The sequence below is a fragment of the Aythya ferina genome (assembly GCF_964211825.1).
Source record: "Aythya ferina genome assembly, chromosome: 1".
Classification (NCBI taxonomy): Eukaryota; Metazoa; Chordata; class Aves; order Anseriformes; family Anatidae; genus Aythya; species Aythya ferina.
The window spans coordinates 15,201,514-15,229,348 of NC_140296.1; the positions used below are offsets into that span (position 1 = coordinate 15,201,514).

Here is a 27,835-nt window from a genome sequence, read left to right on the forward strand (position 1 = left end):
ACGGCACCGCCGGGGCGGGGCTGCCTCAAGACCACGCCCCCTTCCACGCCCACGCCCACATATGGGCGGGACATCCCCACTTTCCCCCCGCCCACAGGCTCGCGGCCTCTCCTTGGCACCGCACCAAGGGGGCGGGGTCTACTTTAGGCCACGCCCTCCATGGGCGGGACATCGGGGCGCCCGGGGCCGCCATTTGCCGTCACCATAGCAACGGGGCCTGGCAACGGGGAAGCGCTGCCAGGCCGCGGCCTGCAACATGGCGGCGCCGGGAGACCCCCGGCAGCGCTTCCTCGCCGCCACCGCCGCCAACTACTTCGGCCTCGAGCCCGCCGCCGCCGCCGCCGCCCTCCGCGGCCGCCCCGAGGTGGCCGGCTTCCTCGACGACGGCAGCCAGGCGCTGCTGGCCCTGCGCCACTCCGGCGGCCGCCTCAGCGCCGCCACCAAGGTAACGGCGGCGCCCGCGGCGCCTCGCGGAGGGCTCTGAGACGTGGGGTGGTGCCGCGCAGCTGTGGGGAGAGGAGCGGTTGTAGGGTGCGGCGTGGTTTTAGGGTGAGGCGGAGTTTTAGGGTAATGCTCGGTTGTAGGGCGATGCTCCGTTGTGTGGTGACAAGCAGTTTTAGGGTGCTGCATAGTTTTAGAGTAATACTGCATATGTTTAGGGTAGTAATAACGTTCAGGGTAATACTTATGTGTAGTTTTAGGGTAATACTCAGTTATAGGGTAATGCACAGTGGTAGGGTGCTGTGCAGTTGTGCAATGCTCACTAGTAGGGTGATGCACAGTTTTAGGGTGCTAGGTAGTTTTAGGGTGATGCATAGTTGTAGGGCAATGTGCAGCTTTAGGGTGTGGCATAGCTTTAGGGTGCTGCACAGTTGTAGGGTGACGAGCAGTTTTAGGGTGCTGCTTAACTTTAGGGTGCTGCGTAGTTTTAGGGTACTAGTTGCAGGGTGATGCACAGTTGTAATGCAATGCTCACTGATAGGGTGATACACAGTTTTAGTGTGCTGGGTAGTTTTAGGGTAATGCTCAGTTTTGGGGTGCTGTGCAGTTGTAGGACAATGTGCAGCTTCAAGGTGACGAGTGGTTTTAGAGTGCTGCATTGTTGTAGGGTGCTGTACGGTTGTAGGGCAATGCACAGCTGTAGGGTGCTGCATAGTTCTAGGGTGGTGCATAGTTTTACGGTAATACTCAGTTGTAGAGTGATGCACAGTGGTAGGGTGCTGCACAATTGTAGTGCAATGCTCACTAGTAGGGTGATGCACAGTTTTAGGGTTCTGGGTAGTTGTAGGGTGATGCACAGTGGTAGGGTGATGCGTAGTTTTAAGGTGATGAGCTGTTTTAGAGTGCTGCATAGGTGTAGGGCGCTGCACAGTTGTAGGACAATGTGCAGTTGTGGGGTGACAAGCAGTTTTAGGGTACAGCATGGTTTTAGGGCGATGCTTAATTTTAGGGTAATACTCAGTTGTAGAGTGATGCACGGTTTTAGGGCAATGCTCACTTGTAAGGCGTTGCGTAGTTTTAGGGTGCTGTGCGGTTGTAGGGTGATGTGCAGTTGTTGGGTGCTGCACAGTTGTAGGGTGATACATAGTTTTAGGGTGCTGCGTATGGTGGCCTGTGGGATGGCTTGTTGTCTCACAGGTGCCAGGGGAAGCCTCATGCACAGCTTGTTTGCAGGCAACCCTGCAGGCAGGTGACAGGAAGAAAGACCACATTGCCAGTACCCATACAGCACACGCAGCCCAAAATGCGGCACCTGAGCTTCACCGTGCAGAGTGACCTGTGCTGGGTGCCAGACGAGTTCTGTGTCCCGTCATTCTGCTGTGAGAGCAAGGGCACGGCGGCTGCTGCCTCAGTGACACTTCCTCGTGTAGTGGCAGGTGGTGTAAGGAGTTGGTGACGTGTGAACTGCTCTGTGGACCAGTGGCTTACATATGGCTGGTGTCAGCACCTCTTCAGACTTTAAAGTCAAGTGCACACTACGTTCATGCAGGGGACGTGTACGTATAACAGCTTGTAGTGTGCTACTTAGCCACTGTCTAATGTACAAAGCCACTGTCAGCAGCTGTGGAAGGTACATCAAGTGTGTACAGGGGCCACGGTGTTCAACTGTTGTCCCACTCAAATGATGTTTGTAGAGTATGGGGAAAAGTCATGGCGTTGGACCTGTTGGACCTTAAAAGTCATTTAAGGACCTGATAAGAAAGTAAGCCTGGCACTGTCTGGTCAAACTGAAAACTGTTCTTGCTAGCTTTCCATTTCTTTTAAAAGAAAAAGAAAAAGTTCACAGGTGTTTACAATTCCACAGAATTTGGGATTTCACCTACTGTATCATTTGCTAATTTTTTTTTATCACCTTAATAATGTTCTTTTGTTTCATGGATTCTTCTTTGCCCCAAATAATTTCAGCACTTGATTTTAAGGTAACGTTTAGAATTTTGTCCACAAGTAGGACTGTGAAAGTAACAAGAGTTCTGACATCTTGAGATTTTACTGGTGAACGAGCAAGCCTTTCTCTTTCCGTAAGTAGTCAATGAATCGCAGTAGAGCTCTGTATCTGCAGACTTACAAGGTCAATATTGAATACTGAGAAAGTTATTTCCAAAGTAATGCTGTATAAAAATGCAATAAGAAAGTTTACATTCTTCACATTTATTCTTCTCAAGGCACACGAGTTTCTATTTTGTCCTCACAAAGCAGTAAGCAAAGCTTTCAAAATAGAATAAGTAACTTTGGTGTTTGTGGATGGTTTGTGATGAAAAAGGCATTACATATTTGATGTTGTAAATTACAAATCAGGTTCCTGTCAACTCAAGAATGAGTATAATAAAAGTTTTGATTTTCTGTGCAAATCAGGTACTACCAGAATGTTATCAGAACACACATGGAATAATGTGGTAATTTATCATTTTTTTTCTTGATGTAAATTGTTTGTGTAAATGGTAATTTAGTGTAATACGCAGTCAATCGCAGTTTTATAGAAAAAGAATTTTTTTTTTTTTGATTTTATTATTACAGATTGAAGCTACCGATTCAAAGAATAATGTGTTGGTATTCTTTAAGCTGCGACCTGATGTAATTACCGAAGATAATCTTCACAGTAATATCCTTGTGTCATCTATGCTAGATTCACCAATTAACACCCTTTATCAAGCTGTTCGACAAGTTTTTGCACCAGTATTACTGAAGGTGAGCAATATACTGATTTAAATGGTCTATAGATTTAAATTGAAAAATTAGAGTTCCACTGTCTGTATTACTTATTCTGACAAAATATTTTATATTATAAAAATAAAGTACTTTAAGAGCTTAAATAATGCAAGATATTTCTAATTTCTGAGTTAAAGAAGGCGCTTTATCATATCGTCTCACTGAGGATAACAGGAGGGTTCTGGATATGCGTGTGCCAGACTAGAAACATGGAATACACAGTGCTGTGGTTATTGGAGACATGGGCTCCTTACCTCCCTTTCCACCAGTAATTCTGAGCCTTTGTATTTTTTCTGTTTTAGATGTTTTATATTTTATCCAAAACACGTATGTCAGTATCACGCAAAGTATGATTCCTACAGAATGTCAGATAGGTGAACACCTGGCCTCTGGATTAGTTTGTACAACTGCAGTTTTTATAGATCTGATATTTTAAAATGTTCTTAAGGTTTTGCTTCATTTACATTAAAGAACATGTTTCTTTTGTGGACTTTTTTTTGTCAAAAACAATTATCAGGTCTATATTTCATTATCTTTACAAGCAGAATTTCAGCAGTTGCATGTTTTTAATTTCTTGCACATTACAACTTTAATAAAGTAATTTTCGGAAAACACAACTTTCAATATTTGATTATAGCAATTTGCAGATTCTTGTCTAGAATTAGATTCAGAATTCATTCTTCGTAACAGACAATTATTAAAGAATTCTGAATATACTCAAAGTCCTTTTATAAATCCAACAACTGACTTATGAATTTGTGATTAAAAAAATTACACTGTGTTATTCTGATTTGAGAAGTAAAAAGCAGAAAATGTTTTTCCTTGGCCTTAAGAAAAATATTATGGTGTCCCATCATGTGGGTAACTGCCACTAATACGTGTGTGTGTGTATTTAGATTAATGGAAGGAAAATAGTAATGGTTCAGTCATGTGAGTCACATTTTTTGAAATCTTCATTGCAGGATGAGACATGGAGTAAAACATTTGATCCGAAACTCCAGAAGCTTCTAAGTGAGCTTGAGACTGGTTTGAGTACTGTTCTCAGAAGATCAGATCCTAATTGCATGGGAGAAAAGTTCAGTGAAGATGACGTGCAAGGTTTGTTTGGCAGTTATGTTTTTATAACAATCAACCTTATAAATTATATTACTATAACCAATTAATTTTAAATTAGGAGTAAATCAGTGTTTTATAAGTTGAATTTCCAGTCTTTGTGATCCCAGTGCCTGCAGAGTATGAAATACAAGAGCTTGTGCAGAGTAGGCTTAGCTTGTGCTGAGTAGACTGGGCCTGGTGATGATCGTCTCTGGTCTCTTCAAGTATGAACTTGATACTACGTTTAGTTTGAGTCAGAAGTCGAAGGGCAATCACATAATCGGAAGGCAAAAAATTGCTTTAGAAAGTATGTTCCACCTGTAAATATTTTGTTACCTTTCATGTGTTTTATATTTCAACATTTTCTGTTCTTATTTGCAGCTATACTCACACCAACTGATGAATTTCAGTTCTGGATAGAATGTGCTCGGCATGGAACGAAATTGTATAGTAAAGAGAGAGCTTCTCATTTTAAAGACCTATTTGAGGACATTGCAAAAGTATGTTTTCTTCTGTGTAATAAGTGATGTATTTGTAGACTTAAAAAAAAAAAAAAAAAAAAAACTGTCCTTATGAAATCACTGTATGTCCTTATGAATATCAGTATATGTACATGCTTTTTTAAATACATGAATATATAGCTATTTTATAGCAAAATTTTACTTTAAGTGACATGTAAGTAGTTCCTAGTGACAATGATATGGGGGAGTGCCATAAATTAATGGGGAACAGATTTGACCATTGAATCCTAAGACCTGCTGTGGAAATGTATGCTACAGTTTGTTCCTGCTAATCATGAATTTGTTAAAAGGGACATTGAAAATGCAGAGGATAAGAACTGACTCTGTTGTGCAAAATTTTAGGCATGTGGACAGCACTTGCTTGAATATCACTACAGATATCAATGCATTCCTCACATGAATAAAGTTAATATTTAACATTTTTTGAGAGGATTCCTCCATATTCTTTTAAGCAATAAAACAAGGATACATAGCAATTGCTAGCTTCCATAAAGTATAGTTGTTTCTACAATACGAGTTGCAAAGTGATTGTATTAATATTTTTTCTAGGATTATTGTAACTTGGATAGTCTCTCTTTGTTTGAAGTTGTGGATTTAGTGGAGACTACCAGGGATACTGTTGACAGTGTGTGGAGACAAACGGAACATGATCCTTATCCACAGCCACGCATGCATAATCTCTTGGATGTAATAGGTAAACCTGGATGCAGTCTTTATTAAATGAACATTTGAAAAAAAGTAAAATGAATCCTGGAGCAGACACTTTTCTCCTCTTAAAGACTTTGTTGATAGCCTCCAGCATTAAAGTACTTGCTTGTTGTAATTATGATCCGTTAATACTGCTTGTGCTGGGGTGTCCTGCAATTCAGCCAGTTCGGGTTGATGCCTTCAGGCATGCCTGGAAGGACGATAGATAACACCAAGGTGGAGTTTGATACATTTTGAACCTGTGGATTAGATTTGTTTCACTTCTGTTTGGCTTCTTGTCTTTTTCCTAGAGGAGAATGGTTATTTGCGTAAAAACCCATTTGAAAGTGAATTTAGTTTGTATGGAAGAAGAGCAGGACATACAGAGAGACTGCTTCCCTCATTCTCATGACAGCAGTCCCATGTTCTGGGACAGACATAGGACAGTGGAGCTTTCCAGCTGCTGTCAGATTTGTGTGCATGAGGAGGACGGCTGTTTGTATCAGGATGGCTGGGGGCAGACAGCTGCCATCACTGCTGATACAGATCATGCTTGTGCATGGATTCCAGATTCAAAATCCATCGGTTTCTGACACCAAGCCAACCTCCAGTTGGACTAACTTGGAGATGTTTAAGAGATTTGTTGAAGCTGAAACAATGTGAACGGTTGCTGACACATTTGTGTTGTTTTAAATAATAATTTTATAATAGTTTTTCAAAAATATTGTTGGGACTTGGTGTGGAGTTTAAATAATAATATTTTGAACAAACTGTATACTGTTTTCATATACATTTTTGCATTCTAGGGAGCTGTCTAGGCAGATTTGTTCAGAGAAAATTAGCAGCTTTGAACCTATGGGAGGATGCTTTTCACATTGTTAAAGAAAATCTGAAGGCTGGCATTTTGATTTGTGAGCAATGGGCATCAGCTTGTGAGTACTTAACTGGACAACTGTGGCAGCGTTATACTCTGCATCAGTGGAAAAATGAAAAGTATTTCCCTGAATCTTTAGTCAAACTTGGCAAACGTCTTGATGAGGTATTATCCACATTCATTATTTATTTATTGCGTATTACTATTGTTGAATAATAATTACTATTTATTGTTATTTATTTTTAACTATTTCATTAAACAGAATTAAGCACCGTTATTTAAAAGGAAATAAAAATAAAGTCATAAAAGGAAAGTAAAAACACTTTTTATAGCCTTTTTAGAGTGAGCATTCTGTAATTCAAATGCTTGCAAAAAAAAAAAAAAGCTTTCAAAAACGTTCTGTAAAAAGTAGAGGGGTGTCATGTGCTGATTGTGCTTTTTGCTTTTAAATGTAAGTTTTATGTAAAAGCATGTTGACATATCATATTTTCTTTTATAGGTCTTAACTGTTAGAACACTACATGAAAAACTTACGTTCTTTTTGCCATCTGGAGAACAAAATGCTTTACATGCTGCCCAGGTGTTTGAGCCCTTTGCTGGCCTAAATCCTGTACACTATAACCCTTACACGGAGGTATAATGCTTATTTTTAATTTATTGATACTCCCTGTGTGACTTTTTAGTATTTAGATGAGCAGTCCTAAAGTAACATGTATATGCTGATTGTCTTCTAGCCATTATGGAAAGCAGCAGTTTCTCAGTTTGAAAGAATTATTGCACCAGCAGAAAAAAAAGTGGCAAGCAAACTAAAGAAATTTATTGCAGACATTCAAGACAGCCCTCAACAGGTACAGGCATTTTTACAGTCTGAAAACTTCCCGATGGGAAAAAGTTACTGAGTTCTTAAGTAGTCAGTTTTGAGTAAAGGGATAAATACTTACAGGCAAAGACTATTTATGAACAGCCATAAAGAATGGTATCAGAATATGTTTCATTTTTTTCATTGTTTTAATTTCATATTCTAGCTTCTTCAGACATTTCAGAAACACAAGGAACTGATAAAGCATCCAAATATAAGCAAAGAATTACTTTTAGAAAGGGAAACATTGCTAGCAAGACTTCAAGATTGTGTCAAAGGTAAAAATTGTCTAACTGTTCAACCACATTAGTATTTTTGCAAATAATATAACAGTTTATTTACTTTAGAATTATGTCATTATACATACTATGTTTTTATAACTATAATAATACATTTAAGCTTGTTCTGTTAGGTTTCTGGTCTAACATGAATCTTTTTCTCGTGTTAGACTATCAGACAGACTTTGAAACTCGATGCCATGGTGCTCCTGGTGATGTTTCTGGACCGCTGTCTGGCAAAAACCTTTCTGAAGTTGTCAATAATATTGTATGGGTGCGGCAGCTGGAGCTGAAGGTAACAGATTCCATTACAAACAGAATTCATTACTAGTTATATATAGTGTTATTATACGAACATAAATCATACATAAGAGATTGTGGAGACAAAAGCTGTAAGAGACTGTGGAGAAAAATAACATTAAAAAAAATCATGGACTTCCAAGAGTTATAGAATCGGGATTCCCTATCTGTGGTGCCATATGCTATGTTGAATTTTATTAACTGACACAATAAACAGTCTTTTCATAATAAACGGTCTTTTCATAATAAAATGAAACCTTTTTTAATGACTTGCTATTTTCTGGCAAAACAAAACAAAGCAGAAAAAAATTCTGAATGGAGATGACTTTTAAATTTTATCCTCCAGTTTGCGTTTTAAAATTCTATTTAAGATTTACATATAGCTAGATTCTGATATTGTAATTCTTATTTATTATTAGCCTCTGCAGTGTCCCATTGAAACCAAATGGATTTCTTGGTAATACATAGGACACAATTCAGTATTCACTTGTTTTTTCTAATCTGTTTTTGTATCCCACTAGGATGTGTTATAGGACTGATTTATATTGTGGTGATTCTTCTTTTCTAATTTAATAGCATTTAAGCTTCCTTTCTTTGTGATTGTATTCAAGGTGGATGATGCCATCAAGCTTGCAGAAGCTCTCCTCTCTGACTTGTCTGGATTTCAAAGTTTTCATCAAAGTGCAGATTCTTTTCTGGAACAGTTAAAAGTATATGAACAAGAACAGTTTGATGACTGGTCTAGGAATATCCAGTCAGAATTATCAAATCCCAAGTCAGGACTTTGGTAAGCATTGAAATTTTCATTTGAATAATGCTAATGCTGAAATCTGTACTGTAGGGTAGTTTGACGGGACCTGATTAAAGTACAGATTTTACTGAATGAATGCAGAAATAAAGAGAAGCAGTTCATGATCATTTCATCATTCTGCCAGGGTTGGTTGTTAAGATGAAGCACACAGGACAATGCTAATGGCTAATCTTGCAGTTTCTACTGACACCTGGAATGAAGTATGTTTGTTTGGCTTGTTGTCACTATACGTTATCCATAGTGTGATAATGTCTACAAACCAGATGAGACAGGAATATAACTGTTGATATACAGATCACACAAGTAGAGTTACAAATAAATTGCTATTCACAAGAAATACTGTGGTCTAAATTGAGCAGATGAAAGAAGGGTAGGAAAACCAGTTTAAATCTCATAAGTTGTAATCAACCAAAATAATGAAATTCAAATATAGTTATTTTTTTTAATTTACTGGTTTTTGTTTGTTTGTTTGTTTGTTTGCTTTTTAATTGGGCACATAGTTTCTGTCTGCATCCAAGTGTTGCAAAGTGTTCTCCAGGGAAGGTTTTGGTTGGATATTAGGAAAAACCAATGATTCTCTGATTCTGTGAAACTTCTTTTGAATAAAGTGAGTGTTTGTCCATAGTTCTACTGGACACAAGTGTTGCTACTCCTGTGCCAAATTTTATTTCATGAAAAAAAAAAATCATGTAACGAATTAGCAGATTCAGAACTGCAGTACATAGAAATGACATTATTGTACCATATAAACATTATTGTACCATATGACATTATAGTACCATAAAAATTTGTTTTTGTGAGAATTTTTTTAAAAATATTTTTTTGCTTTCTGCAAAGAGATTAATTAAAAGGAAGAGAAAAGAGGTAGCTCACTGTAAAGGGGGATGCAATAGATATGTGAACTAGAAAAAGGTAAGAAAAAAACTGAAAAAAATGAGTAAAGCTGAAGTGTTTATGAAGGAATCCTAGGAGGATGATGGTAGAAGCATTACTGTAGTAGAAAAAATAATTGGAGTAAAATCTAATGATAATTTGATGTTTTTTGTTAGAATTGTTTATTAGAATTTTATACAGTGCACCTAAGAAAGGACCAATATCAAACTGTGTTCATGAATATGCTTAATTTGATTTTGACTTAGCATCCAAGCTAATAGTCCAGTAATGGAGTTGGATCATGTCTTTGGAACATTAAACATACTCTATTCAGACCGTTTGGTGACTCTCCTAAGAGAAGTACGTCAGCTGTCGGCACTTGGTTTTGCTATACCAGCTAAAATACAGCAAGCTGCAAACACTGCACAGAAGTTCTGTAAGCAGGCGGTCATCCTCAAACAGGTATAATATTTAATGTAGTAACAGGCAATTCATTGATACTGTGTTTTATTTTTAAATAAAATGCCATTGATATCTGAGATGTTTGCACAGCTAGGGCAGAGGTGGCACAGCACCTACAAGATACCCATGCATCTGGATCGTTGACAGGTGTTCAATTGGAAACCTTAGGCAGTTTAAAAGGTATTTGCAGTCTATGCGTCAGCAGCTGAAGCAAGTTGTAGGATATCCCTGTTAGTCCAGCTGTCAATTTATAAGGAAATAAGTTGGTTTTAGGTCTTTTATTGTGTCCATGAAGGATGTCATGGATACTTGAAGGCATCTGAAATGGTACTAGATGCCTACGTTTGCATAAAACAGTGATATTGTTCCACTTGCAATAAACTAGAGACTGAAGCCATTGCACTTAAGGTGAGGTATAATTGCAGACATGTAAGTAGTAGGGTTTTTTAGCTATTAGAATTCATCACTAGAAGAAGATATGATGACATTACCACTGAGTATGTACTTTATTTTGGTAAACATTTTACTATTATGGTTAATTCTAAATTCTTAGTTGCATTAATTTCACATAATGTTCAGAAATACTCTGTGAATGTTAAATGTACTGATATACAAGAACCGATTACATTATTTACAAGTTTAATTTGTTCATTTTTACAGGTGGCACATTTTTATAATTCTATTGATCAACAAATGATTGAGAGTCAGAAGCCAATGATGTTACAGTCTGCCCTAGCATTTGAACAGATAATTAAGGTGAAAGAATTCCCCTCCTTGTATTTGGAATTTCAGTGGTATCTGCGTATTCTGTGATGCTTTTTCTGTGTTTTTACTGGACTTTTTAAGTACAGTATTCCAATACAAGCAACACCATCCATTTCATTAGCATTTGTTGAAATCAGCAGGCCTTTCTTTTTGAAACCATGAATTTCAGTTTCAAGCACTCTAACCTCTTTCAACACTCTGTGATGTGAAAATGGCTGGAGAATTATAACATTCCCACAAACTGTATTGGGCAAGAAAATGCCTCCAGAGAAAGCATTGCAAAAACTGTTGGAAGCATGCTCCTGAGAACCGTTTTGCAAAACACAATATATTTGTTTCTGAAGGTAGAACAGAAGTTTGGGGTTGGGGTTATTTCATACAAAATGGTGTAGACCAAACTGTAGGTTCAAAAACATTCTGGAAAAGTTTCCCAAACTTTTTCCTTGGTTGGGCTGCTGATTGTGCCACAATATTCACAATATTTTTTTAGTGTGTAGACCATAAGCTGGTGATCGTGCAGAAGTGTTCTGAGCTGCAATATAGTCTTCTGCCTGGCATGATTTCTGTGCTGTATTTTTTAGGAATGGGTCCAGCTGTGGAATTTTAAATGCTTTTGTGTTACTATTTTCTACTGTAAACTGCAAAATACCTTTTAGAAAAAAAACAAAAAACAAACAAAAAAAAAACAACCAACCAACAAAAAAATAATATTGATTAAAAAAACAAATGAAAAGTTGCGCCCCAAAGCTGTAATTTTTGCTTTTGAGTCAGTAGAATTTTACAGCGGAAATATTATTTTTACTGATACATGTGTTTTTCAAGCATTCAAAGTCTGGTCCTGGAGGAAAAGCTCAAATAACATGGGATAATCCCAGGGAACTGGAAGCTTATATCCAAAAACTCCAAGCTGCTGCTGAGCGACTTTCCACTGAAAACAGGAAACTGAGAAAGTGGCACACAAACTTCATTGAAAAGGTATGTTTTCCAGGTGAAATTACAATTGTGTTTTTTAGACTTACTTTACTCTTTTTTTTCCATTTATGTGGTTATGAGCATATTTATTATCCTTTAAAATTCTTTTAACAGGTTATCTCTCTTATGAATATTGATCTACTCCGGCAGCAGCAGCGTTGGAAAGATGGACTCCAGGAACTCAGAACTGGTTTTGCAAGCCTCGAGTCACAGGCAGGGTTTCATTGTCATATTCCAAGCAGCAAACATCTGATTTTTCAATACTTATCAAGATTTAAAAGTCAAACATACTATGATTTAATTAATTTTTATTAATGAGTTAATAGCTCATTACTCAGGATAATATTTTTTGGTGTCATGCTAGTAATGGGAGAAGAAAAACACTTAGTCAGGTACCAGGGCTTAGGTGAGTAAATGGGAGAACCTTAAGTCATGTATAACAGTTGTATCTGAGCCATCAACATGTGCTGAAATGCAGAAATGGGTGCAGCTATCTCCAGGCGGAATAAGATAAATGTATAAAATTTAGAATTAAAATGCATTTCTGACTGAAATAATGAAGATTACTTGTTCATCTATTAACTGCCAATTTTTGATTAAGACTATCATATTATCAAAGTAACTCTGAATGATATTAGTATCACCTATTTTATGTTGATATATCATTAGTCAATTTAATTTTTCCTGGTGCCTTCAACAGTAATGGGTCTGTAATCCTAGGTGGTTGTGGTATCCTTGGTCTTTCTAATACAGATCTGAATCATTTTAATTGTATTTGCTAGTCAAATAAATGCAGTAGTTTCACTGTATTTTTTTAATACAATTTTCCATTTCTCAGATAATATAAGTAAATGGACTTTTATCTGTATGTGTATTTTCCTTCAGTTATTGGTTAGTAATGCTTAGTAATTTGCATTGAAATGTAATTTGTGATTTTTTATCTTGAATCCAAATTATTTTTTAAGAAATTAATACTTTATTTGCTCTTAAATCAGTTTGAAAATGTTTTCAGTATTGCAGAATATGGTATGGCATTTTTATATGGTATATGAAAAATGGAAGTAACCTGTGTTAAATCACTTCTTTTTTTTTAATCCTTGACTAGAACTGATAAAACTGAACCAGGTGTATCCTGCTTCCACCATCCAAAATTACAAGCTATTATTGTCTGTCTATACCTTGCTAATATACTTAACTGTTGCCATCAAGCTGTTAAAATTCTGCATTAGCTGACGAAGTTTTCAGGGCTCTATCTACAGAATATGTAGTAGTATAGGGAGAATAAATGCCTGGATTTATCTATGTAAGAATTATAAGCAGGTTTGTATTAACACTGTAGACACATCATTGGAAGAAAGGAGCTAGAAGAAACTGATTGAATTATCGTTGTACATGATGGCACGTTACTATTTTTGTAGGTTTCTTCCTAACATTGTCCTTGTTGTCATACAGGTGTCAATTTGTTAGAATTTTTCACTTTTATTTAAAACCTGTATTTATAATTGTCTTAAGATTTAATTGAGACAATTTCAAGTTTCCTTTGTTTCTGAAACACTTCTATTGGAAGAGTTCCATTGGGCAGTCTCAAATTGCTGGACAGACCTTAAATGTATGGCTTCCTTAGCAGCCTTAGTCTGACTCCAAAGCCCTGACTGAAAATTACTGTCCAAATAAATAAGAGAAACTGTTAAATTGAAAGATGTTTCCAATTTCTTTTTTGGCTTGTATTGCCATTTTGAAAATGCTTGGGTGGCTTACCAGTGACCATTTACAGAGTTAAGTGTATGGTACTGCTTTGCACATTCCATAAGAATGTTCAATGTAGCACATTCCAAGGAAATTTTGATTTAAGATAAAAGTCTTGTATTGACTTATTAGTTAATACTTATCTGTGGAAACACACAAGATTTTTTTTTCTGAAATACAGGGTTAGAAGGTAGCTTATATATCACAGGGAAGTAAAAGGTGTGATACATATTTAGATCTCTCATTCAGCCATCCTTGCATCTTATTTCTAGCAGAATTCCATTATTTTAGGCTAATCGTGAAGAATCTTGTAATAGACTAATAAAGTTGGTGAAGTTCTTATCCTGATGTACAGACTATGTACTATCCTGAAGTAGAGACTGCTTTGATAAGGCCTTTCTTTTTTTTTCCTATGTTCATCTGAAATACATTCTGTATCTTCTTAATAGTCAAACACAATACTGCTTTGCATTTTACTACGATCACTATCTTCAATCTCAGTTTCACTTAATTACAGTTTGAGGAGAAAGATTACATAAAATAACAAAATAAATGTTATATTTTAGGGTTTCAAATCATGTGATATGAAAGCTTGGAGACAACACTGGAATCATCAGCTTTACAAAGCTCTGGAGCATCAGTATCAGATGGGCTTAGAAGCACTTAATGAGAATTTACCAGAAATAAATATAGATCTAATATTCAAGTAAGATTTTTTTTTCCTAAAAATAAAATATTCTGGCTCAAATTGTATTCAAGTATTTATTTTTTGTATTATTTGTTCCACTTTTCAGGCAAGGCCGGTTGCAGTTCAGACCTCCTTTTGAAGAAGTACGAGCTAGATATTACAGAGAAATGAAGAGATTCATCTCCATTCCAAATCAGTTTAGGGGAGTAAGTGAAACAGAGGAAGAGTCTATCTTCACAGTTATGACTGAAAGAAATGCAAATGGATTTCTGACTGCTTTTAGTAAAGCAGAGGATTTGTTCAGAAAGCTGGCAGAAGTTTCTAATCAATTCAAGGTATTTTCAGTATTGGACCCATACTTTTTCCTGTAGATTTTTATCTTGTTAGGCTTCAGACATTGTAGAAGTAACTGAGCAATGAAACCTGTGCATTATTGTCCTTTTCTGCATGGTATGTAAGCAAAAGTTTATTAATTCTATTCATATTAAGCCAACTACTCAAGCACATGCCTAGCTTGAAGCATGCATACAGTTCCTATTGAAATCTGTGTATTACAGCAGTCTTATTACCCTTGCTAAAAATATGTTTTGGTCTTCCTTAAATGAGTGGATACATCAAACCATTCTGTACCTCCTGGATTTTGTATTAAGTGAATCTGTAGGTAATTGAAGGAGCATAATGGTTAAAGAAAATGCAGCTTGAAAACATTATTAAAATATTTTAATATTATTGAGAAACAGAGTTTTTTAATCTACTAATTATTTCTTTTCCATGAAATATAAAACAATGTTGAAAAGGAATGGATTGTAATTGGGCAAGTAGATATGGAATCTCTGGTGATGACGCATCTTTCTAGCAAACAAGACTGGGAAAAAAACTTCAAAGCATTAAAAGTGAGAGGCAAAGAAGCAGAACGGCTTCCAAGGTATAGTGCAACTGTGTTCCTGTGTTTCAATAATAGATTCCATCAGATAATAAAGGTAATAATAAAATAGAAATACTCTTTTTATGTAGAGATACAAACAGAATTTCAAATGTTTTTTAAATTCAGTCATACTTTTTAAAGGTTTAGATTTTTGTTTTTTGGTTTTATTTTTAGACACTTACTCCCTTTTATCCATGGAGCCCTCTCAAAAAGCTTTTAATGACTTCCTTTGGTATGACAGGAACCTCCCTCTAAATTCAGGGCTGGTTCTGAGGTACTGCAAAACAGGGATATTTTAACAATTCTTTAAGCTAAGTCATGTGTACCTATAGTATATGTGGCCATTGGAAACTGACTTAGCAGATGTTTATACATTACATAATTAATGTATTTAAGCACTTGATTAAATCCTGCAAGTAAGGTAGGCTAGTTTAGGCTTTTATTCTTACATGCATTCACACAGGATTCTGTGTGCTGCATGGTTAGTGTTATCAAACGATACTGGAGGGAAGCAAGTTCAGAGCAAGTAGTCATGTTTCATGCAGGTGGATGTTCTGGTGGAACTTGCTGGCTAAATTATATTCACAGTAGTAAACATTTCCACACATTTGAGGATAGACAGGGTGAGTAGAAGAGAAATCAGGTGATGGATCTTATAGCCAGAAGGCACACATGGCTACACAGTGGCATGAGACAAAAAATAATTGGTGTTGAGGCAGGATACTCAGGAAAGTATAAAGTAAGGTACACTTACACTTTGATAGTGTCCTTTAGTCTTCTGCTTTTTCCTTTTCCTTTTCCTTTTCCTTTTCCTTTTCCTTTTCCTTTTCCTTTTCCTTTTCCTTTTCCTTTTCCTTTTCCTTTTCCTTTTCCTTTTCCTTTTCCTTTTCCTTTTCCTTTTCCTTTTCCTTTTCCAGTATAAAAATAGCCCTTTTGAATTTAGTGACATTAATTATATAAAATCAAGTGATTTTCTAACTATTTGGAAGACTGAAGCATTAGACCTTAGTCTCTGTAAAATTGGGTGTATATGCCTAACGGTTAATATGCCTTTCAGTATTATGAGTAACACAATTATTTGTCCAATAAGCTGCAACTTCTACTTGTAGAATTATGTGGGATTTTTTTTCTCATTAGGCTGTAAAATCAGGGTAAGCTGTAGACATACATTGATATTAGAGCTGTTGAGACATATATATATATACTTCTGAACATTTGCTACTTTTTAAATCTTTTGTCTTGAAGCACCATCAAGATAGATTGTTTAACTGTTAATTGCAACCCTGTGAAAACTGCAATTGATGATTTTATCCAGAAGTTCTACGATGTTCTTGTCATTTCTTTTAGAAAATCTATACAAGGTAAATAACTTCGATGAATAGTAGTTGTTTTTAATTTCTGATGTGGGCATTAGTATTACTGTATTTATTAAATACTTCTTATTTTAGAAATATTTTATTCTTGAACATAGTGAATTGCAGAAATCACAGTGGAATAAAAATAATCTCTCAATAATTTTTCACTACATGCCTAATCTCAGACCCTTTGGTATCCATATGCATCTATTCCATTCGCTTGTTTTGACAGCATCTGTTCCAGATGTTAACAGAATAAACAGGATACATATGGATATTCTTTTGATTGTTTCTTTTATGTGGAGAATAATTTCTTAGTTGTTTGAATTTAATTGAAGTAAGCACCGCAAAATGTTGCATTCAAAAATAACATTTGTTTTTTCTTTTAAAAATTTAAATACCTCACCAGGAGTCTTAAATAACCTAGGCTTATTCTGTAAAATTACTTGTCAGTTAGATTATCAAAATGCAGAGTATCGAAGAGTGCAAAATATTTCCCCATTTTTTTGTGGTCTGGGTACAGATGATGAGCAATACCAGTGTTTTATGCTTTCAATGTACCAGTCAGCACAGGAAACTTAGAACAGGGGTCATGCAGAGAGTGAATTAGTTCCGTAGCCTAGAAGTTGAATTGTTTCCTGGAAGATGCATTATTTCCTGCAATTGTGCATTTCCTTGCTAGGTGCTGTGCCTTTGCTGTTAGGAAAATGCAATGTTATAGCTCAGTCAGGCTTTTGTTTGTGAATCTTTTCACTGTTTAATGCAAGGTGCTTTATTTAGTTAATTTCTTTTAAAACAAACCAAAACTCCCAAATCAAAAACAATTTTCACGTGTTTTTCTCTTTTTGCCATGAAAAGACATGCATATTTTGAAAGTGTACAAATAAATGCACTGGGTCTTAATGTTTAATTCTCAGAAGAGACTGATACTTACATTATAAATCATACTCTGAAAGTAGTGGATTAAATTTAAAAATCTATGTGTAAGCACAAACATGCAATCTTTGTTGAAGCAGCATGTAATATTGGGGTCAGCAATTTTTAAAATTAATACCTTGTGTGCAATATCATAAATTATGATAGTGTTGTATCACAGTACATTTGTCTGACTGATATTTATTACTACAAGTATTTTTTACATAATAACTTCATGTTCCACCTTTCTTTATATAGCTCACCTACACGATGTTTCTTCATTTCTTACTGATGCCATGGAAACCCTAGTGGTTAGACCTCAGACTGTAGAGGAAATATCAGAAGACAACTTAAAATATTTAAAGCTACATGAACAAAAAGGAGGGGTAAGATCCTATTTTATCATATCCAATACAAAAACTACCAAAAAATGTAGTTGGTGTCTGGTCTGGAAACTTATATTTAATATAACTAGTTTAGAACATGCAGTGGCATTATAGGGTCAGGGCGGTGGTCCATATAGCACAGTATTTTGTCTGGGGCAATAGAATAAAGTGACTATGTAGGGAAAAAATACAAAATCAGGACAGTGTATATGATGCATTCCCAGACTTCTAGCCCTTAACCAGAGTGTTTTAGAGCTTTATGTGGTTCCTCTCTGTATAGTGACACTCAGGATTTCTCTTCCACAGCCTTACCTAGTCTCCTCTTGATAGCAAACGCACCCTTTACATCCAAAATATCCCCTGAAAAAGTGTAGGTTGGTCACCCTAATACATGACACCTCCTTTTATTATTATTTTTTTTTCACCTGACATCTGTTAACTTCATACCATTCATGTCTTACATTAGAAGAGATGCGGAGCAATGATTCCATATTCTTACTTTTCAGGACACACAATAGTATTGTTCTTTGTTGTATACTGTATTAGCCATCTGTTATCTAGATGGAAGAGTTTTAGTTTATCTCATCTTAAACATAAGCATATTCATAGCTTTGATCATCCTTGTTACTCTTTGGTATGCCTTTCCCAGTTTTGCCATAATATTTTTGTGTGGCACCAGAAGAGTTTTGCACAGCTTGTAAGATGCAGACAACCATAGATTTATATGATGATATAACAATATTATATCTTTTATTCTTTTTTTTTTGTTGTTCCTTACTGACTCCTAAAATTTGATTTACTTCCTACTGATCAGAGTAAGCTGGTGTTTTTTAAAACTGCCTGTCATAGACCGAAGATATCAATCTTGCACAGGCGTTAACTCAGAACACAACTTGTCTATGTGAAATTAGGATTGCTTTTTCATATATGTATCACTTCATGATATTGTCACTGATATTGTCAGTCACTATTTCTTCTAAGATCATTTTCCTGTTCTTCACGTGTACTGGTTTAATGCCTTGAATAACACAGTTGTCATCAATAAACATTATAATTTTACTAATGTGTCTTTTTTCAACTCATAAACACTTGGAGCAGTCCAACACTGGACAATTTTTTTCAATCACAGGAACTACCCATTTCTTCCCATCTCTGCTTTCTATCTTTTACCCAATTATTTACCTGTGGGTGGACCTTTTCTCTCATGTTGAGATTAATGTGTTTCCTTAAATGCCTTTGGAGAGGGATTGTGTTACCAGATTTTTGGAAATCCAATATGATTTTAATCTCCTTTATCCATACCCTTACTGATGCCTTTAAAAAACTCTTGTAGAATTCCACAATTTTGCCATATTTGCACTTCCCAACCGGACAATGTATGTCCGTAATAGAATTCAGTTCTAAATTAATGCATCTTGAATGTGGGTGTCTCTGTGCTTGTGGTCATAGTGCATGCACATAATGCACATCGTGGAACCCTGGTTTAGTTGTCCACAGGTACATTTTTAAGAGTTACTTGAGATGTGTATTCAATATCTGCGCTAGACTGGCTGACATAACAGAAGAGCACTTGGAGGCTTTACCTTTCTATAGTTAGAGCTGGAGGCCACGCAGGTGTTCTTGGGTATCTCAAATGGCCCTAAATGTGTATATGCGAAACTGAATCAAGTCCCTGGCAAATGCAGCCAATCCATTTGTAGAGAGCAATCCATTTCACCTTAAAATAGACACCTTGTGGTTGATTTCCCAAATTGATTTATTAGCGCCATTAAGAGCAGTTGTTCAGACATACATGTAGGTGCCTACTGTTTTGAGGATGTCCTGGCATATCTGAGGGTTCCATACGTGGCTGGGAGACATATGGAATACCCATAACTGTTGTGGCAGCAACTTTAAAGCAGATGGGATAGAGTAGGGAATCTCAGGTAGTGCTGCCAACCTCTGTCATTAAATGAGGCAGTCTTGATTTCAATGATCTTCATTAGCAATAATGAGATTTTTATGCCTACTTAACTAGTCCATATACTGACATATAATTTTAGCCCAATCTTTATCTTGGATGCAGTTTGACCTTTTGGATGTTACTTAACTCAGTGAAGTCTGCGTTAAGTTGAGTGTAAGTATTTTGATTTTATAGCAGCTCTCAGGGAGAACTGTTGGATATTGAAGAGAATTAATTTTCTGTAATTTATGAAACAGTATTGACCCTTAGCATTAGGGCCTGTTGTCACCACTTAATTTTTAACGGAAAGCAGTTATAACAGGACATTTTGGAAAATATATAAAAAACTATGCATTCATTTAATTTTCTTCCAACTTTTAAAAGTTTAATTTTTGTTCTTTAAATTTGGTTGGCTCTTATCATGTGGAAAAAGAATTGATTTTTTATTTTCTATTATCAGAGAAAAAAAATCCCTCTTTTATATGAAGATAGTATCTGTTTATACAAAGTGTCTCCATTCTAGCTTTTTGTTCTTCCAAATTGTTGTAGGTTAACTTTGGTAGGCAGCTAAACAACACACAATCCACTCACTGTTCGTTTACTTCTCCCCCAACCCACTGGGATGAGGAAAGAGGAAAGGAGGAGTAAAAATAAGAAAACACGTGGATTGAAATCAAAACAGTTAATAAAGGAAAAGTGGAAGCAGAAAGAAAGAAGTGATGCAAAGGCAATCACTCACCACCTCTCTTGGGTAGAGCAGTGCCCAACCAGTTCCCATATAAAAGATAACTAACCTCCCTAACTTCCCAGCTGCCCTCTTACTGCTGAGCAGGATGTTATATGGTATGGAATATTATTGGTTTAGTTTGTGTCATCTGCCTGCTTGTGTCCCTTCTCAACCACCTTGTGTACACCCCAAATACATTCACTGGGGAGGCAGAGTTAGAACGAGAAAATGCCTTGATGCTGTTCAAACACTGTTCAGCAACAGATGAAACATTAGCTTGTTAAGTGTATTGTTTTGCTCACAAATCTAAACCATAGCACCATACAGCTGCCATGGCAAAAATTAACTCCTCAGCCAGACCCAGTACATGTATATATTTACTGAATTTCTGTTGCTCTGATACTGCTCTTGAATCTGGTTGATAGGATATCTGCAAAAAAATAAACAGCATTTATCTGTTTCATGGTAAGCACTTACTTCTGTGTATCACGTCTCAGGATCAAGATTTTCTTTAAATACATTGGATACCATTTTCCTAGTGCTTTACTGTTATTATATAAACAGTATTAAAAATCAGATGCATTTAGACAAATAATCTGGGTGTACACAATCCATGATTCTTATGTTTTTATTCATTGTTTGGCTAAGCAGATTTTACTGAATTTTTATGTGTACACCTATGTATTTTTAATCCATTTGAATTTAGGTTTTTCTCCTGTTTCAAGAAGCTGAAGATAAAAACAAACTTTTGCGAACTGTGGCTGGGGCAGGTTTGGACACCATCAGTAACCTGAGAGCTACATGGGATAAATTTGAATTAATGATGGAAAGCCACCAGCTTATGATAACAGAGCAGGTAACAATGAAAGTTTAGTATTTTATGTAAAAATGCTGAACTTAGAGTAAATAAGTTTGGAGAAATACTTTTTCTTGAATTATATAAAATCCATAAATATTCTCAGTTCAGTGTTTACACCAACATTAATGATTTGGGTGTCAGCCTTTATGGAAAGAATACTGTTTAAACAATAGCTATGTGAAATTTCTATAGAACCGATGCAAAAGTGAATGTTACTCTGTCCTTTTGTCTCAAAGAGCTACCTAAAGACAGAGATGGCTTAGTGAATGCAATGGTTAACTGAAGAAAACAGAATAACAGTTAAAAACTAACATCTATTATTTAATCATGCTTTTAGTACTGATGTTAGGTGTTTTTTTATTTTATTTTTACTTTTATTCCCACAACTTGGATAAACTGTGTGCAGCCCTGTAAGTGCCAGTCCATTGGCATACCACTGAACTCATTTGTTGTATTACTGAAGATACCAATATGTGATAGAAATACAGCAGTTTTTGTGTGCTCAGGCTAAATAGGCAGTATAGGCCAAATACATAGTTCTTAAATACCAGCATAAAAAGTACCACTTTTTTGAAACAAAACCAGAAGAATAAAGCTGACCTATTTCTTAGAGTATTAAAAAGAAATTGAAACAATGCGATTACTTTGATTTTGATTGGATACTTCATGTAGTTCAGACCCATTGAAGGAATTCAATTTTAACACTTGCTTTACAGATTGAAATTATGAAGGGAAATGTGATGTCACATATTAATATATACCTCCAAGATCTGGAAAAATTTAAAGCTCGTTGGGATCAACTAAAGCCAAATGATGATGTCATTGAAACAGGTGATCATGATACACTTGAGAAAAGTGCTCAGATCATAAAGGAAAAAAAGAAAGAATTTGATGAACTTGAAACCACAAAGGAAAAACTCATGTATGTTTACTTCCCTGTATATGCTATTTATTAACGTGTGGATCTTTTGCAGTAATTGTATCTCAGAAAATATTATCTAAATTTTGTCACAACAAATGATAAAGGTAATTGATTTTTTTTTTCTTATTACATGTTTTTGTTCTTTTTCTCTAGGGTTCTGTTTGTTTGTTATATAACAGGAATTTCTTGAGCTGAAGTTTTGTTTTTTTTTTTTTTGAAATGAAAAGATTGAGAAGTGTAGTAGGCTTCCAGTTAAAGGAATGTGTAAAGTAAAGGGTGGATTCTGACTTTTGAACTTCTCACCAAGAGAAGGTTTGCCATATTGGTCCAAGAAGGGGGAGTTATTGCTTCAGTCCACTTATAACTTCAGTGGGCTAGAGCCCACCTGTCTCATTTCTTAAGCAAGTGTCTTAACCACTAGACTGTTGTGCAAAAGGAAAGATTTTTTCCTCTGAGTGCCTACTTTTCAGTAAGTTCATCGTTGGATATCCTGAGTGGACAAAGTTTTCTATTTCAGTTCTTAGCTTGGTATTTAAATATGTAGAAAATAAAATTAGCATGTTCTTTCTACCTAAAAGGAAGAAACAATCCATTCAAACTCATTTTATTTTAACCTTTTTGTGGGGGACACAAAGTAATTCATTTCATAAATAAAGAAATGAAATTTTATGGAAAATAATTGTGAATATATAAAAGGTTGCTGTGTAAGAAGGTTATCCCTATTATTGCTTTATAAACATGTATAATGGAATAACATAGTGTATGTTGCAATTATTTTTTTATTCAGTGAAGAATGCCATCATTTTAAATTGGAAGAGCCTGACTTCTCATTGTCAAATGTTGTATGTCAGGATATTAAGAGTTGTGCAGGAATCTGGGCTTTGTATGAGGAGTTTTATCAAGGTTTGGATGAGAAAGCCAAAGAAGACTGGATAACTTTTAGGTATAATCTTGCTACTTTATTTTTCATGGACGCTTATGTGTGGTTATAATGCTGTGTTATTATGACTGTTTCTGTATTTGATTTTAATGCAGGAGTAAAACATACCTATTTGAAGAATTTTTGTTTAACTGGAATGAAAAAATTAGGAAGATGGAAGAACATACTGTAATGACAGTAAAGCTGCAAAAAGAAGTGGACAGATATAAGGTAAGATGCTAGCTATAAAAAAGTATATAAAAAAGTAATAAAAATATTCTTGTATTATTGGGTAGCATACTTCATCGTGTTGCTCATTAAAAGCTTTAAACTTAGAGGTTTGAATTAGATAAAAAATAAATTCTTTACTATGAGGATTACAATTTACATGAGCACACATTTTACAGTGAGTTTTCTTGAGCAAATTCATAAAAATTAAACCTAGGAATTGGAAGGGTAAAAAAGAAGTGCTTTAGTTGAAGAATGGTTACTGAATGAGAATAAAATTAACAATTTGCATAAACACAAGACAGATTTACATATGATTTTTTCCCATAGATGATAATTCCAATCCTAAAATACATTAGAGGAGAGCATCTTTCTCCAGACCATTGGCTGGATCTCTTTCGCATTTTGGGTCTTCCACGAGGTACTACACTTGAGGGGTTGCTGTTTGGAGATCTGCTTAAAGTGACTGATGCCATTATAGAAAAAGCAATGGAACTTAAGGTAGGAATAATGACGTGTAAAGGTGCTGTATTTTTAATTTAAATTTTATCTAGTGGTCTTTTGTAAATGCAACAGCATCTTTTCATGGAATATCTTGTTCTGTATGCATATTTATATTTTACTCTTATTGTAGAAATAGAATTTATCCTTTATTTTTGAATGACAAGTTTATTGCAAGCTCTGTAGTTTAAAATTAAATGTATTTGTGCTTATAAATAGGATTTGAATTGTCGGGCACAAGGAGAAGTTACAATCAGAGAAGCATTACGTGAACTTGAACTCTGGGGAGTTGGAGCTGTCTTTACGTTAACAGATTATGAAGATAGCCAAGGCAAGACTATCAGGCTTATTAAGGACTGGAAAGACATAGTCAACCAAGTTGGAGATCATCGCTGTCTTTTACAGTCCCTCAAGGATTCTCCATATTATAAAGGTTTTGAAGATAAAGTGTCCATCTGGGAGAAAAAAATGGCTGATTTGGATGAGTTTTTGCAGAATTTAAACCTAATTCAGAGGAAATGGGTGTATTTAGAACCCATATTTGGTCGTGGAGCTCTACCCAAAGAACAGGCTCGTTTTAACAGAGTTGATGAAGACTTTAGGTTAGTCATATGTAATGCAGCTCATTTTCTACAGTATCTTTTGCACTATGCAGGCTACAGTGTTCTTCATGGTGAAAATATAAGGAACATCTGTAATATATATGGCGAAGAAATTCAGGGACAAATTCAGGAGGTATAGATGCATGACAGTGCGTAAGTCTGAACAGAAGGGGTAAGACAGATTTTGTTTAGTGGAGTATAGGTTTCACATATAAGGGAATTGCGTGAAACATCAAAGATCTTGAACAAGGCATGCAAACAAAAGATTAGCCTTGTGAAATGAAGCAGAAGTGATGTAAATTGTTTTTCAAGAATCATTTCTTGCTGAAAATAAATGCTTTCTTTATTTGCTAAGAAAGTACACAGATGGGCGAAATAGGTGAAACAGAAAGCTTATTTGTTCTGAACAACTCGTGAAGATAAGTAAGGAAGAGATTTTAGAAATGTAAAAAGATATGTACCATTACCTGTTCTGAGTTAAAATGACTTCATAGAACGAGATAAAAGTCAAACATTTAATTTTCTTGGTTTTGGATGGAGATATTTTAACAAAAACCAGTTGTTTACATTGATGTAAATTCTGAAGTGTTTCATAATAGATGGTGAAAACTGAAAGTTATGTGTCAGATATTTGTACAGCTTACCTTTGTTTTAATTTTTATTAAATAATTCTGTGCATACTCTATTCAGATTAAAACTGAATGTAAAACTGGTAGTTTTATGAATTAATCTTTTTATTTTTCTTTTTTTTCTGTCAAGATCTGTTATGTCAGATATCAAAAGGGATAATAGAATAATATCACTGAATGCCCGGACAGGATTAAGAAGTACCTTAATCGCCCTGCTTGACCAGCTTCAGAGGTGTCAGAGATCTTTGAATGAGTTTTTGGAGGTAAAGCTCACATTAATAAAGTTTTCTGCAAAGAAAGTAAGTTTGAATTTAAATCAACAGCAACAAAAAATCTTTTGTTTTTATACAGGAAAAGCGCTCAGCTTTTCCAAGATTCTACTTCATTGGAGATGATGATTTATTAGAAATTTTAGGACAATCCACGAATCCTTCGGTTATCCAGTCTCATCTCAAGAAACTTTTTGCTGGTAATGCAATTACTCTTCCTTTGTGAAATGCACTTATTTAGAAATAAGTTTCTTCAAAAAACTATAAGTTTCTTCAAAACTAATCTCTTGCAGTTTTTTTTCCCCCTTTCTGCTATTAGACATTAAGGAATTAATGTTTAAGACCTTAATGATATATGACTTCATTGCCATTTTCTAATTAATAGGCATTAATAGTGTGAGCTTTGATGAAGAATTTAAACACATAGTTGCCATGAAGTCAGTAGAAGGAGAAACTGTGCCACTTAGAAATAAAGTTCTTCTGTCAAGTGATGTGGAGGTAAGAAAATTTGATCCAGGTATATTTCCAGGAATCTTTGAGAAGTTAATTTGTTATGTAACTAGAGCTTTCTTTATCTTTTTCTCAGGTGTGGCTAAATGGTTTGGCTTTGGAGATGAAGGAGACCCTAAAAAAAATGTTACTTGACTGTATTGATGCTGGAAAAAAATCACAAAGTTCAATTGATCCATCGCTCTTTCCTTCCCAGGTAGTAGATGATCCAATAGCACCATTGTGTAGTCTTAGATATGCCAAATAAGTTATTTTTGAAGGCTTATAAGGAAGTATACATATGGATTTGGAGGAAAACTCAAAAAAATACCAAATTCTATTTATTCATATAGAGAAATTCTTTAAAATATTCCTTCTTACAATTCTTCTGTAAACATTTGAAATTCTGAAGTCCTTTACATGGCACTTGATTTAACATCCAATTTATTAAATTTTATGTAAATCTTGATCATAGTTAGATGTGGAGCTGCTAAGATGTTGTAATGTTAAAAAGAAACCACTTTTTGAGTGTAAGTATAGTATAGTTTCTAAATATTACCCGTATAAACAAAAGTAGTCATGAAAATGGACTTGTTTTATGCACTTTGGACCAGCAGCACATGTAACTTAGTTACTGTTACAAATCTTCCAACTGATATAATTGGTGGAATTTTGTGATACAGTTCTTTCTAGTTCCAAGTTTGACTGAATCTTTATAGCTCTCACAGTGTTTTTCCAGTGAACTTAAAGTACTTGAAACATAAGTGGTGTGTAGAAACCAGAAGACAAAATAGTTGTGTTAGCTGGTCAGTAATACAGGAAGTCAGAGGTGCTCCTGAGCCTGTTGACTGTGGCCTCAGTGTGCCTAAAAAGTGTTAGTTTCTGTATTGCACATCAGTTGTTGGGAATTGAAGCTTTTGACAGTTTTGGTGCTATGTGTTGTACAACAGCTAAGGAACTTGCTACATTATATTACATTGCAAGTTTTTGCTAAATTCTGTCAAGTTTTTAAAGGTGGCTGTATTTGTTCTTAAGAACATAGCAAATGTATCACTTCATTTAAAAATGTGGTAAAATACTTCAAACATTGATAATATTTTTATAATAAGCAATAATAAGTGAACTGAAACACTTTTTTCCTTTTTCTTCTGTATTATAAAATATAATTTGAACTTTTCCTTCGAAAGATTCTTTCCTTGGCGGAGCAAATTCAATTCACTGAAGATGTTGAAAGTGCTATCAAAGACCACAATCTGCAACAATTAGAGTTAGAACTCATGGCTAAACTGGAACATTATACTAGCATTGATACTAGTATGGAAGATAGTGGCAATACAGGTACAAAAATGATCTCTAATATATAATACCTGATAATGGCTTTATAGTTCATTAGCATTTAGCATCCTGTTTATTTAAACAGGAAATTACAAGTTACCCATCTATTTTTGCCAAGATTAATGTATTTAATATTTCAGCAAACAATGGATTTTCATTTAGATGAAAAACTATCTTGGAGCTTTTTCATATTTGCTAACGTAGTTAATTTATATAATAAAAATGAATATATATATCAGCTAAATAGAAAAATTAATATATCTGTTTATACAGAGAGTGCTCCTTCTCTCCTTTCTGCAATCCTACTCTTCTGAGGTGAAGGCTCAAATGCATCAGTTTTCAGAGCCTCAGCATATCACTTAACAGATTGTGCTCACTCGTTACTAAAGAGGACATAGCTGAAAACACTTCTGGAATAAACTGCTTTCTGGAAAAGCTTCTATCTCTGTTGAGCATAGAGGCAGACAAAAATCATGTGGATTAGGATAGTCACCTGTCTATCAAGTGAAGTCATATGATGATTCTCTTCTTCTGTCAGGATCTCATTTTATGCTGATAAATAATCTTTCTATGTATAATTGAAACAAGATCTGAATAAAATCAGTTGGTAATAGAAAGCAGCCCAATGCACTTGAGAATGCCTAATGTATCTTCCTTAGTACACTGTTATGATTTTTTTTTCCTTCTTTTGTGG

The 27,835-nt window shown here is 35.3% G+C and overlaps 1 protein-coding gene across 4 annotated transcripts in view; it reads left to right on the forward strand.

Moving 5' to 3' along the window:
- The first annotated feature begins 238 nt into the window (after positions 1-238).
- DYNC2H1 (dynein cytoplasmic 2 heavy chain 1) overlaps positions 239-27,835 on the forward strand; it is a 168,866-nt gene continuing 141,269 nt past the window's right edge. For 3 of the 4 annotated variants that reach the window (XR_014688603.1, XM_084506642.1, XM_084506641.1), the window contains exons 1-31: positions 239-445; positions 3,016-3,186; positions 4,170-4,305; positions 4,684-4,802; positions 5,373-5,517; positions 6,317-6,549; positions 6,884-7,018; positions 7,119-7,232; positions 7,410-7,521; positions 7,692-7,816; positions 8,433-8,608; positions 9,772-9,967; positions 10,628-10,723; positions 11,555-11,707; positions 11,819-11,917; positions 14,017-14,156; positions 14,245-14,473; positions 14,936-15,063; positions 16,309-16,424; positions 17,592-17,719; positions 21,095-21,244; positions 21,964-22,169; positions 22,957-23,112; positions 23,205-23,319; positions 23,647-23,817; positions 24,037-24,419; positions 25,179-25,311; positions 25,400-25,517; positions 25,703-25,815; positions 25,904-26,023; positions 26,994-27,144. Coding sequence is in view for 3 of the 4 variants with exons in the window: in XM_084506642.1 (XP_084362768.1) it covers positions 257-445; positions 3,016-3,186; positions 4,170-4,305; positions 4,684-4,802; positions 5,373-5,517; positions 6,317-6,549; positions 6,884-7,018; positions 7,119-7,232; positions 7,410-7,521; positions 7,692-7,816; positions 8,433-8,608; positions 9,772-9,967; positions 10,628-10,723; positions 11,555-11,707; positions 11,819-11,917; positions 14,017-14,156; positions 14,245-14,473; positions 14,936-15,063; positions 16,309-16,424; positions 17,592-17,719; positions 21,095-21,244; positions 21,964-22,169; positions 22,957-23,112; positions 23,205-23,319; positions 23,647-23,817; positions 24,037-24,419; positions 25,179-25,311; positions 25,400-25,517; positions 25,703-25,815; positions 25,904-26,023; positions 26,994-27,144 (4,756 nt within the window). In the remaining variant the exon portion in view is untranslated. The remainder of the gene's footprint in view (positions 446-3,015; positions 3,187-4,169; positions 4,306-4,683; positions 4,803-5,372; positions 5,518-6,316; positions 6,550-6,883; positions 7,019-7,118; positions 7,233-7,409; positions 7,522-7,691; positions 7,817-8,432; positions 8,609-9,771; positions 9,968-10,627; positions 10,724-11,554; positions 11,708-11,818; positions 11,918-14,016; positions 14,157-14,244; positions 14,474-14,935; positions 15,064-16,308; positions 16,425-17,591; positions 17,720-21,094; positions 21,245-21,963; positions 22,170-22,956; positions 23,113-23,204; positions 23,320-23,646; positions 23,818-24,036; positions 24,420-25,178; positions 25,312-25,399; positions 25,518-25,702; positions 25,816-25,903; positions 26,024-26,993; positions 27,145-27,835) is intronic. The other variant, XM_084506643.1, reaches the window with a different exon arrangement.